General features: G+C 45.4%; 1 protein-coding gene across 1 annotated transcript in view; it reads right to left on the bottom strand.

The window, feature by feature from the left end:
- LOC112557608 (homeobox protein Hox-B1-like) overlaps positions 1–12,091 on the bottom strand; it is a 62,105-nt gene extending 50,014 nt beyond the window's left edge. Inside the window, exon 1 of the mRNA XM_025227580.1 lies at positions 10,970–12,091. Coding sequence (XP_025083365.1) covers positions 10,970–11,630 — 661 coding nt within the window. The 5' untranslated portion in view covers positions 11,631–12,091. The remainder of the gene's footprint in view (positions 1–10,969) is intronic.
- Positions 12,092–12,639: the final 548 nt, after the last annotated feature.

The following is a 12,639-nucleotide window of genomic DNA, read 5'->3' as shown; positions in this document are numbered from 1 at the left end:
AATCCGCGGCAGTGTCCAGGTCCGCTCGCCTTGAGATGCCAGACATCGCCTGGGTGCCGACGATAATGAAACAGTTGCCGCAGATAACTGGCCGCCGAAATTACTTTTTGATGACAGCACTCGCCTCGTGTCTGGAGGGTCCTCTTCTGACGCGCAGTCTGTCTGGCAGGCCGGCCATGCCTTCCGGTGGCGGTGTCTTCCGGTGGTGGCAGTCGTGGTGCCATAATTTACCTTTGTTGGTGGTGTTGCTGTTGTCGCTGTTCAAACGATATTTAATGGTGCACGCTTGACATAATGGCGCAGCTGTGGAGGAGTTTGCCAGACAAATTTTTGGCGAGGGACGTAGCCGTAGACACGTGACAATCGGAGGTTTGGTGGAAAGTTAAGTTTATCATCCGGTCACAACAGCAACATCTAGGTACATGTACACTGAAAATCGGAACGGACACACACATACAGACAGAGGGAGGAGATACTTCCTCACATGCGCCTGTTTTCTTATTAATTTATAATCAGCAAACATTAACAAACAAAGGCGGCAGTCGCAGCAGCCAGAAGGCCGGTCTTCTGGTCGGTTGAGGACGAGCTATGAGACACGAGGAGGTCAGAACTAGTGAGAGATAGAAGGAGGGGAAGGAGGGGAAGGAGGGACAGGAGGGACTGCACGGAGGACTCGCCGAGGTCTCTCAAGTCAGTCGGATTCCGATATGTCGGATGATGGACGAGCTTTTGATGCCCGGAGCTCGGCCTGCCGAAACGCGCCATTTCACTACATTAGCCAGCCCCAGCCTCCTCGCGCCCTCGTCTGTACCGACAGTCCGGCTGTAATAATTGAGACGAGCTTGCTGAATTAATGCAAAGTGTTTTCAGAAGTTGTAGTTGAATGCCGGTACTGTTCCTGGGACAACAGCGAACACGTGCTGCACTCTACAGCGACCTACAGCCACCCTCACTGTGATGATGGTTTGCTAAGGTTTGTGGGGTGCAGGGTGGGTAGGGCTGTATCTATATTAAAATGTCGAGTTTGTAGCTGACATTATAACAAATGTAGCTCGGCAGCAGCCATAGTAATTGCCGTTACAGTAATTATAGTGAGATCGCGATAATAAGTCTTATTACAGTGACAGATGCTTCATGGTAAGATTTTGTATCGCAGGTAAAAGCTGTTAATAGGACGAGACAATTCGCCATGTAGCTTTGAGGTAAAATATTCAGTCTTGACAATTCCTAGAGACTGTGACAAGCTTTCATTTCAGTCAGTTTGGTATTTGTACAGACTGACAGACCCTGTGAGGTCCTGGCACACAAGTCCCACCTCCTGCCCCTGACACTTCCCACAGGGTCTGGAACGATGGACCGCACGATGTTTGAAGCCCAGGCTGTTCTGGGTACAGACCCTCACCCGACTGTTGCTCGGCGAAGTGTACCCGCAGTGCCACATGTCACCTGTCATCTGTGTGCTATATGGCAGTGTCACATGACACTTTACTTCACTCTAAGTGTCACAATGTATGTCATTAAAAATCTTGTATATCAACCATCTTTGACTGTACCAGAACTTTCCACTGAAGGTGTCGCCGTGTGAGGTGGGTCTGTCGGGGGAATCATACCCGCACTCACACACACACAGCTCGCGCCCCACACGCCGACACCCGTCTATGTTGACCTGTCATGTTAAAACTTCAAGGGCGGGTAGCTCCGCGACAGGGTTCTAATGGTTTGTCGGGTACCTGCAAAGCCTCTAGCAGAGTCTATGTGACAAAACCCATTACACTAAGTGCACGATGTTATCGAACTCAGCTCATTCTTGTGGAAAACAAACGCTTGTCGACAAGGAGGCGTGGATGGTAAGGAGAGGTGGGAGGACACCAAACACGGGGAATGGGGGGAACCGGGGAAAGGATGAGGTGGGGGAGAGGAGAGACATTAAACGCACGGACAAGTGAACGGAATACAAGTGAACGGGTGGAAAAGTAACGGACGGAGAGGAGAGTCAACCTACGGACAAGCAGACGGACGAACAAGCCGAGCCAGAAACAAACAACAGACGAGAGGAGGGTGAGAGGGGGCGCTGGCTTCCTTTTGTGATGGAGGATCATCTTACCATCCTTTGGGATCCCAAGATTCGAACAGCTAAGAGAAACCGATTGTAACTTGGACCCAGCGCCACAAGACAAAAATTACTGTCAAAACCATAACTACTGTTGTTAGTTAGTGCCACAAATAATTTATGATTGCAGTGTCGAGCAGCAGCAACGAGGGCAGATTAATAAAGAAAAGGGTGAATTAGGTTACACTGCTTTGACATAACAGCGTCTGAAATACTGTAACCAGGGTGGAAAAATAAATCCCACATCTCTCAAATAAAGAAAAATAAAATATATCTTAATCTCATTTTTTTTACAGTAATTAAACTGTTTTTAATTTGCACGTGCCACCCAAGGTAGAAGATGTAACAAAAGTTCAAGAAAAGATTAACCCTGGAATAAGTGACAGCTTTATCGTTTTTGTGTATGGGATATAAAACATAATATTGTGATTTGTGTTGTAAGCCCACAACTAGGAGACAACTTCACTGACAACCACTGCTCGGTGTCCACGTAGATGTTGTCTTCCATAATCAGCGACCAGTGAACAGTGAACACAGACTTGCTAGAGATGGGCGACTAACTTACAGTACTACACACTATGTCACCAATGATACGCGGCTGTAAATATTCAAAGAAAGAAAGGGAAGACGAAACGAAAAATGAAATAAAAACAGAGGGGCAAAAAAAAAAAAAATAACAACAAAAAAAAAAAAAAAAACAAAAAAAAAAAACAAACAAACAAACAAACAAACAAAAACCTCAGCTAAACAAAGAAATCCAAGAAGCTTGGATTAATGAAGAGAATGCCATCATGATACACACAGAAAACTATATTTACGGCGGAACTAAACTCTCCTGTATTTTATGGAGAAGCAGGGTTCACCAGAGTATCATGGTTTGCTACAGAACTTGTCAGCCTTCGTCGTTCACCAAATAAAATTTTATTTTCAGGCTAGAGGGGGCACAGTCGTGCTGAATAACTGGCACTTTTTTGTTTGTGTTTTGAGGAATGGAGGGGACGAGGCGGGGGACCTATACTTTGTGTATCATAAATGTCTGACTATTCTATATGTATGAGCATCGCTGTGATTGACATTTGCTTCTACAGTTATGATGAAAGTTATGTTTGAATACATCAGAGTATGATGAGAATGGTATCAAGAGATAGCGACAACACCAGATGTTTCAAAATAATCACATAACAAAAATAACAGATTTTAAGAATATTAATGCTCAGTGTCACAAAGTCTCATATGCATTCAGCAGGGTTTAAAAAAAAGACTTTCTTTTCAAATATGTTACCATTTCTGTTGATGTGTTTTATTCACCTTTTTCTCTCCTTAGTTCTCTCTTTCTCTCTATTCTCTTTTGTTCTTTCTCTCTGTTTGCACGCGGACACTCGATTGTGTCCATCAGTGTGGGAGTGTGTGTGTGTCTGTGTGTGTGTATATGTGTGTGTGTGTGTCTATGTGTCTGTGTATGTGTCTGTGTCTATGTGTCTGTGTGTGTATGTATATGTGTGTGTGTCTATGTGTCTGTGTATGTGTGTGTGTGTGCACGTGTGCGGGTATGTACGGCAGGCCACCCGTGTGTGCCTATCTGTTAATCAAGGCAGCGGGAGACGATGGGAGGACTCCGCCACTCGTTAAAATTTAATCTGTTTATGACGAAGATGAATGTGCACTGGCTTCACATAAATAACTGAAATATTCATGTTTTGCTCTCCAGGAAAATAGCTGTCAATGTCGGGGACTGTGTGATCCACGACAGTTTGGTGACAGTCCCAGTGTTCACAGGAAACAGAAGAAGCTCCACCCGCTACAACAACCCGCGTGCATGAAGGAGAAAGGAAAAACAAACAAAGTTAAGGCGGCTTTAACAAGCCACATCCTCACATCGGGTAGATAGCTATCCTGAAGGTAATACTAACGGTCTAACTCTAAACGATAGAATGAATAAATCACAGGAGCAAGAAACAAAACACAGAACAAGGGACAACAAGGAGGGAAATGTCACAACCCAGGCTCAGGACACTGGTTGTTTACTGTCATCAATCGAAATTAAAGATTTAAGGAGTACAGCTCGGCCACTGCAAACACAGTCAGTACCCGTCGTCCGACTCCAGTCCAGACTGTCTGGCGAACATCAGTCGGGTGGAGGAACATTGCTGTTTGACAAGGAACACTCGCCATTCCTACCTCCTGCTTCCCACCCTTCTTCCCCCTAAATACTTCAAAACAATTATGGTTAATTCATTCACTTTCCAGTCTCAAATAAAATAATGAAAGCTTCTTGCTAAAAGCAAATAATAATAATAATAATAATAATAATAATAATAATAATAATAATAATAATAATAATAATAATAATAATAATAATAATAATAATAATAATAATAATCCGACTAAAAAGGTATTGGAGAAAAAATGAGATCGAATTTTTTTTTTAAACAAATACGTTGCAGAGAATGTTATGATGTAGACTACTCTCACGATAGACTGAATCAAAGCTGCACTGACAGTTTTAAAAATAACAGTACAAATTTTGACAAAAGACAAAAGAAACCAACGAAATTTTTTTTGAAAAAATAATTATGGAAGATGAACTTCATTTTGTAAATACGTGATCGTGAACACAATCTCCAGACGCGCGCGCACGCACACACACACGTACATGTGGCAGGGTGTGAACATACCTAATACTTTACATTACAATATTCGGTAGAGATATTAATTTTTAAAAATAGATATTAATGATTACAAACCGTTATAAATATGAAACATAGACCTGAATGATTCTTAAAGGCATTTGAGCGACTTCTTGGCTAATCTTGGGGAGGGTATAAGACTATAAGACTAGAGTTCAGTACAAGTAAACAGTTCAACTCGTTTCTTGAGAGGGGAATGTGAACACATTGTTTTGTGAGGAGTGTGGCGACCTCTGTCTTCACTGAGGCCACCATCGGGGCAAGATCACACGTATATCATACACACACTTCAATCAAATAATTCATTTTAAGATTTTTGGTAATCGAAAATTGCCAGACCACCAGGGTTTACTTTTTCTTGTAAATAATTACAATTCCTGGACAAAATAAATATTCCTCCTTGACTTCTTCAGTCGCAGCTTTTGTGGGCAAAAACTTTGTGTCTCACCTTTGAGATCACGAGCTTGCTCGAGTGAACTTTCGTGTTTTTCTTTTTCGTAAAATATCTCTACGACCTTTTGACAGTTTATCTCTATTCTCGACATATGACTGTGCGGACATTTCCACCCTCTCCAAATGTACTGGGTGGCTATGATAATGAAGTGTGTCAAGCAAACTGTCGCGGAGTAACATCGATGATGTCTGTCGTCGGCTGATGTTTGCTTGTTGGCGTATCTCCGTCTCATCTCGTGTTCCCCCCGCGAGCGCGCGAGATGGTTGTCGGTGTTTGTAGAAAGCAAAACTTCCTGCAGACAAGACGCTTAGCAGCTAAAAGCAATGTTATTGCTTACAGAACTCTTCTTCCACAAAAGTTTAATTTGGTCTGGTACCGGGTTTCCTTCAGGAATGTCCGTTGCGAGGTTAGCAATAATTTTTCATGACTTGCTGGGAGGCATGGCGGTTGGGAGGGTAAGATGACCTGAGATATATTGCTTGCCGACAGGTTCCTTGTTTTGCATATTATTGACTGTCATTTGTTGTGTTTAAGCCAGTGAAAGCAAACGGCTTTGATTTTTTGTCTTATTTGTAAAGCCAATCATTTTGCGAGAATTTAAAAAACTGATACTGCTGTACATTGTTTATTATGTTCTTTTGCTGTCTGTACATTGTTTATTATGTTGTTAAGTATGAAATGGGTATTCCATTATCTATTAAAGTAAATTATTTGCTGCCTGTAAGATTTAATATTTTACCGTTAAAAATACATTTCATTTTCACCTGCATATCTGTGTATCTCACTATCAATACGGGTGTATCTCACATCAACACGTCTCAGGTGGCAGTGCTCTGTGTGTGGAAGGGTATGTGTGTGGGGAGGGGGTTGAGCGGGGTGGTGGTTGTTATGTTGATCAGTTTTGCAAGAAGAACTGCATAATGAGACACTGTATCGCCGCTATACGTGGTCTGGTGACGTTTATAAAAATTTATATATACACATCTCGGTGACGTGTGTCACAGCTCATAATACACTGGTGACGTTTTATCATGTTATACACAGGTTGGTGACGTTTATAAAAGAGCAGACATAGCATGTTGGCATCTGTCACAGCTCCTACACAGCTTGGTGACATCATGTGACTGGCGGAGTAGGGAACTAAACGACATCGACACACGATGTTTGATGACAGATTCTGACACATGGGATGTGATGAGGACAGGGATTGTGACACACAGGTTGTGGTGGAGACAGGGATTGTGACATACAGGTTGTGGTGGAGACAGGGTCTGTGACATACAGGTTGTGATGAAGACAGGGTCTGTGACATGCAAGTTGTGGTGGAGAACCTCCCTCGTCATAAAAGTGTTTTGTCACTACGGATGGCCGCCAGGTAGGTAGCAACTGACTTTAAATTTTGGAGTGAATGGATCCATTAGACAGAAAGAGTGAGCTGTGTTCGGCGAAAAAAAAATTGGATGGGTCACGAATTGATCAAAATAATAATAATAAAAAAAAACGGTGCAGGCAGTACAGAAGAGTAGGACACGTGTAGAGAAGATTGCAGGGCGCCAAAGACAGTGTAAATCAATGAGCAAAGGCCAGAAAGGAAGGAAGGTAGGAAAGGCTATCTTTATACCTCTTTTTCTTGAACACGATATTCCTCTTTCCATTTCTGGTGCCAAACGTAGGGCGAGACCAAGATTTCACCGGGCTTCACTCTTTTATTCTTCATCTTGATAAGTTAGTTTCTTTAACTTTTGCTGTTTTTAGTTTGTCTAGACTAGAGGCTACCCCCACCTACCCTTCTCTCTCTCACTGTCAAATGCCGCCTGCCTGCCTTTTGTCAGGATTGCTTGCACACCCTGGATATCACCCCGAGTTTCAAAGTGCTCACCGCCCCTCGTTTAGGGCGATAAAAGGACTTCCCAAAATCTATGCACCCAGGTAATAAAACGATTTTAGGTGTACCCACTGCTGCTTCTGGTCCCCACCCCACCTCCATCCCATCTACAGTTACTTGCCTCCTGGCATAACACCCGACTCAAAAGCCAGGACAGCACTAAAGTTGGCTACCTCCCCCACCTGCACCCACCACTCGTTCACACCTCGAGTCCAAACATCTCGCCACAACCGCCACTTCCACCCGACTTTAACTTGCTGACTGAGCTGTCAGCTCCAGCCCAGCATCCAGCAGGCGGAGAAGAAGGACAGACCTCCGGAAATATGGAAATGAAGAAAACGAGCCGACCATCGTGAAACACGACCCCGTCTCCTCCAGCAGCGGCACGCCGCCACCACCTCCAGCACCAGCACCACCACCACCACCACCACCACCCAGTGTGTGAAGGAGCGCCGGGTGGCGAGGCTCGCCGAGGTGTGTAGACTCCACACCTGGTGATCGGCGCACGACACTCGTGTCACGGAGTGTGTTGCTGTACTGACAGTGTGGAGGCTGCTGACACATTACTCATGTCAACCTCAGGATAAGCAAATCAGTGCGGGGTCATCTGACATCTACCCTCGACCTCAAGACGACAACATTGTGAACTACAAGGGGACTACAACAACATCAAGCCTCACAAAAAGGGGGAAAACAGTTTTTAAAATGTAGAAAGGTAGACAGAGGGACTAGCTACCACAGACACACACAGAGAAAAATTAGTCTGCAAAATCAAATTGTAAATCACATTATAGGTTTTGCTTTCTGATATCAGTGAAATGTGAGAAAAAAAAAAAAAAGAAAAGAAAGAAGACAGGCCGTCCGCTTGCCATGCAGTTGGTGTAGAGTTAATGTGTGTGCGCGTGTAGATATGTATGTATGCATTTTTATGCGCCACTTGTGGACCTGTTTTACATTATTTTGTTTACTATAATAATCTTGAACAAATAACAGCATAATCAGTCTGTATGGGTTTATTTTTCAAACCAAGGTATGTCCTGACAGACGATTTTTGTCTCACCGGAGATTTTCTACTCAGTGGTACCTGCTCTCCTCACTTTGTGCCGATGTAACTTATATTTTATATATTTTGTAAATCCACATTTGTTTACTGTCTACCGACTACACATGTAGTAAAAAACACACTGTGGTACTCAGCAGTTCATGTCACATCATGTCAGTCTTGTGACACACGCTGCTGTGTATTAAATACCTGATGACAGTCATGTCAGTTCATCCAGGATGCTGACGTGGACAGAAGACCGGTGAAGTAACATTTAAAACCATCCTGCAGCCATGTCATGTGGGAAAAAGAGAAATAAAAGAGAAAAGAGGGAGGTAGGTAGATGTGTATCTCACCTGTTGCTCGCGTTTGGAGTTAGGTCAATGTCTAAATTCTAAATTCTTGTTTTCTCATATTTCGTTTTCACCAAACAACAGTGTCAGATAAGGAAAGAAAATTATGCTTGAAAAAAAATATTGAAAAATCTTTCCCCGAGGTAGATATATTTTCTGGTCTCCTCCTACCTTTTTTTTAGTTGTTCCGCTTTGTCTGCGTGTCTGTTAGTCAATATTATTATTTTTGTGAAGATGAAGTTTATTATTGCTCCACGATAAGACATCACATGCGCCTGTTGTTCTCACAAGTAGTTGATCTCATTAAAAAAATTATTTTATTTCTGTGTAGTGGTGGCAAGTCTTGTATAGTGTAACCAGAGTTCTTGTTATGCTTTTGTCGTGGCAAGGGAAAGTTGTAGGACAGACTCTGAGTGTAAATTATACAGACAACTTTATGTAATAAGTGAAACTTGTATTAAAAATACTAGTGCTTGTAAAATACTTGTATTAAAAATACTACTCAACTGGCAGGGAGTAAGATACCACCAGGATTGAGGGGAGTCGGTGCTCATCAGACAAGTTATGGAATACCCACAGTCAACAGGTTAACTGAGCATGTACCCGACTTTGTCCACTTGCCTCACTGCAATGAAAATTTCTATATCTCTCTAACACACAGGGTACTACTACTAACCCTGGGGTTAATATTCATGAATTTTGTTTCCCTTTTTAAAGTATATTTTGGTACAGGACTGACATGGTCTTGTGTCCAGAAGCACCTAATGCTCCTGAACATGATGACTGCTGACATGATGACATGATGACAGGATGACATGACGGCCAAACAGTTGTTGACCAGAGAGGTCAAGTGGCATTAGGGCCGCACACGTTTGGATTAAAGGCAGAACAAGAAAATAACAAAATAAATACTGCATTGCGGGGCTTGATAACAAGAACTACTGACTCCATCATTACAAAGCTGATGATCTTTATTTTCCTTGTTTATGTCCTTGCTCATCACGTGACAAACAACCTTGGGTGTTACAAAAATATAGAAAGAATGCGGACACTTTGCCTGAGAAAGACATTGGACCGAGAGAAGGGATGAAAATAGAAAAAAAGAAAGAAAAATAATCTGTGAGACCGAGAGAAAGAAAAGAGAGAAATTTGTCAGAAGACGGGGGTTTGCGAACGGCAACAGACCATTACCTGTCCCATAATTCACTGCACACAACATGCCAGCATACAGAATAATTTTGTGAAACAATCGCCGGTGAATGCGCGGACAGGCGCGCTCTTTGTGCGCGAGAGGAGCCCGAGCCTGTCAGGAACTCGTTCCGTGAGTCGTGCGTCAGGCGGCGTGGGAAGGGGAGTGAGTAGTATGGCCGGGTACCTCCTGCCCCTCCCCACAGCCTCCCCTGCTCCCCAGCAAACATCAACATTGCAAATGAGCCAAGGCCGCACACACGCACGCACGCACACTCGCTCGCACGCACGTCTGGTTGAACAGGTTGAGTGACTTGAGCGGGTCGGAGGAAACGCGAACTGCTCTCGCCCTCCACACGAGATGCCACCTCACATTTTATTCCTTTATCTAAGCTGGGCTCGGTGATGATTTAGCACAAGTCCCTCGCTAATTGCCCGCATCTGTTTACATGCAGGCGCGTGCATGCATGTCGGCTTTAACTGCTGCCTAACTACTTCTTCCGGCACCCAGGGTGGCCACCCTGTACTTGTATGTCTTCTACCCGTAATACACCTGCCTTCGCATTCCACCCTCGATAGTCAGGCCTCGTACAATCATCTTGGGGAAGTAATTTCCCCATTATTTCACAATCTCCATAGCGATTAGACGATACAACTGACATCAAATGCCTTTGGTGGGGTACATCTCCACCCTTTTCGTTTGTCTTTAAATTAAATGTATAGACATACTTTACTCAGCAGTCACATCAGTTATTAGCAAGGGTACATTTAAATACATTTGTCCGTATTTGTCTTTTTGTCTGCACTTCTTCACCTCTCTGTCTTTGCGTGGACTGTGAGTTGTTGTCAAACATGTATTTGTACTTTGTGTTCTTTTGTTTATTATCAATCAAACAAATATCATTTGTTGACTGTTACGGTAGGTGTGCAATCATACCGACACGGAGGGTGTATGAGTAGAAGCTCTGAGTTCTTCTGTCTTGCACGAATCACTCACAAGCGATCACCCAACCCACAGAAGGCGCTAGTGGCTGGTGTCATGTTGACGGGTGGTTGTGACACCAGCGAATACAGTAAACAAATACAGTAAACAAACAGCATGTATTTACCTTCCCACCCACTTTCACGTGCACGCACTTTCACGAATGCACAGATACATAGAGAGAGAAAGAGTGGTAAGCATGTGAGTGGTTAACCGTGTCAAGTCTACACATACAGACAGTGGCTATAGTGGCAGTGATGACACTTACCTGGTTTTGCCGCGTTCCGCTTGATGGTCATCCACCTGAACGGCTTGTTGTGGAGGTTCTGAGCCCCACTGGCCCCGTTACACCCTTCGGATTTAATGGGGGAGGGAACCCCTGCTGTGGGGTAGCCTCCTGTTGGGGTAGGGGGACCCCCGCGCACGGGGTCAGAGGGACATGGGTAGCAAGGCCTGACCCCGGGTGAAATATCCATACACATGCCTTGGCCGTTGTGACCACCACCGATGGGGCCATTAACGGTGTTGCCGTTGAGGTAGCAGTCAGGTGAGGTGGAGGAGAGAGACAGGTCCGGCAGGTGACCATACGGAGATGCACCCGCGTGGTGACGGGTAGCGGCTCGAGCGAGGGCGGCACTGGTGTTGAGCGGGTACCCACCCAGCGACTGAGGGGCTGCGGCCAAAGGTAGGTCCGTGCCGTTCCCCAAAACTCCCTCCTGCTGGGATCCGCTATAGTGCAGGTGGTAAGCACTGGCTTGACCTGTGTCCAGGGAACGGTGGTGGGCAGCTCCGGCGTGGCTGAGGCCCTGGTACCCGGGGTGCGGTGGGGTGGCGAAAATGGTGTTGGACAGATCCGGACTGTTGGTGAAGGCGTTGGCGTAGGAGTGCGTGTCCAAGTTACACAGCGTGTAGTCGCCCTCCGAATTCATAATCGCCGGCTCACTTTTACAGACCAGCTCTCAGCGCCGAGGACTCAATGGGTGCGCACACAAATTAGCTGTCGATGGCGAGATAAATCTGAAATAAATGAAGCTAAATTACACTTGCAGTCTTGACAGCCTTACGGCTGTCACCGCACCACGTGACCGGGCAGCCAATCAGCGCGCGGCAGCGGTGGGCCGGGCCTAATGGCGGTGTTGATGGATGGCGGGCCGGCAGACGGCCAATTACTCTCTCACGCTGCGCCGCGCTCGCGCCGGAACGGGGCGGGGCTTCGCCACCTCAGCCTTCACACCTCGTCGCTACTGTCGTCTGCCAGGCCATCGCTTGGCGTTTCTCCTCCTCCTCCTCCATTTATCTGGCGGCCGACGGGCGTTTGTTTACAGTCCGCCGCAGAGCGCCTCTCGCGTGCTTGCAGTGCTCGCCGCCATTTGCACGCCCTCCGCCACACTCGTCGGGTGGCCCGTGGATGGGGGAGAGAGAGAGAAAAAAACATTGACATCTCCCACATCTAAAGTACCTGGCAAGTAGGACTTTCGGGTAGTTTTATGGCGGCTCAGGAAGAAGCTGCGAAGTGCTGACATTTTGAGTATGACGCATGAAGCTGGGAGGGTGAGGTCGGAATGAGCCAACAGCCAGGGGAGGGGCTGGGGAGGAATGGAGGGGGGAGGAATACGGCTAATGAGAAAATTAGGCCTAACGAAGGTAATGAAGACGCAGTGTTGAAGATTTATTGTCTACCCCTAGAGTTGGGTCGACTGAAGAAAAGATAAAAAGATTGAAGTCGATGTGCATGCCGACGAGAGATAGCCATGAATGACGTCCCCCTGAGCCGCTGGAATGACTTACGTGGCCGATGAGACGGGGATGGAGAGAGGAAAATAGAGAGTGGAAAATGAGTGGGGAGGAGGAGGGGACAGATGATTTGGGGGTGATAGGAAACAGTGGTGATGTTGCTGATGTGGAGAATGTCTGGCATCCACATCAACTGTCTGATTG

This window comes from Pomacea canaliculata, linkage group LG2 (genome assembly GCF_003073045.1).
Source record: "Pomacea canaliculata isolate SZHN2017 linkage group LG2, ASM307304v1, whole genome shotgun sequence".
Classification (NCBI taxonomy): Eukaryota; Metazoa; Mollusca; class Gastropoda; order Architaenioglossa; family Ampullariidae; genus Pomacea; species Pomacea canaliculata.
This window is presented reverse-complemented; position numbering and strand designations above follow the sequence as displayed.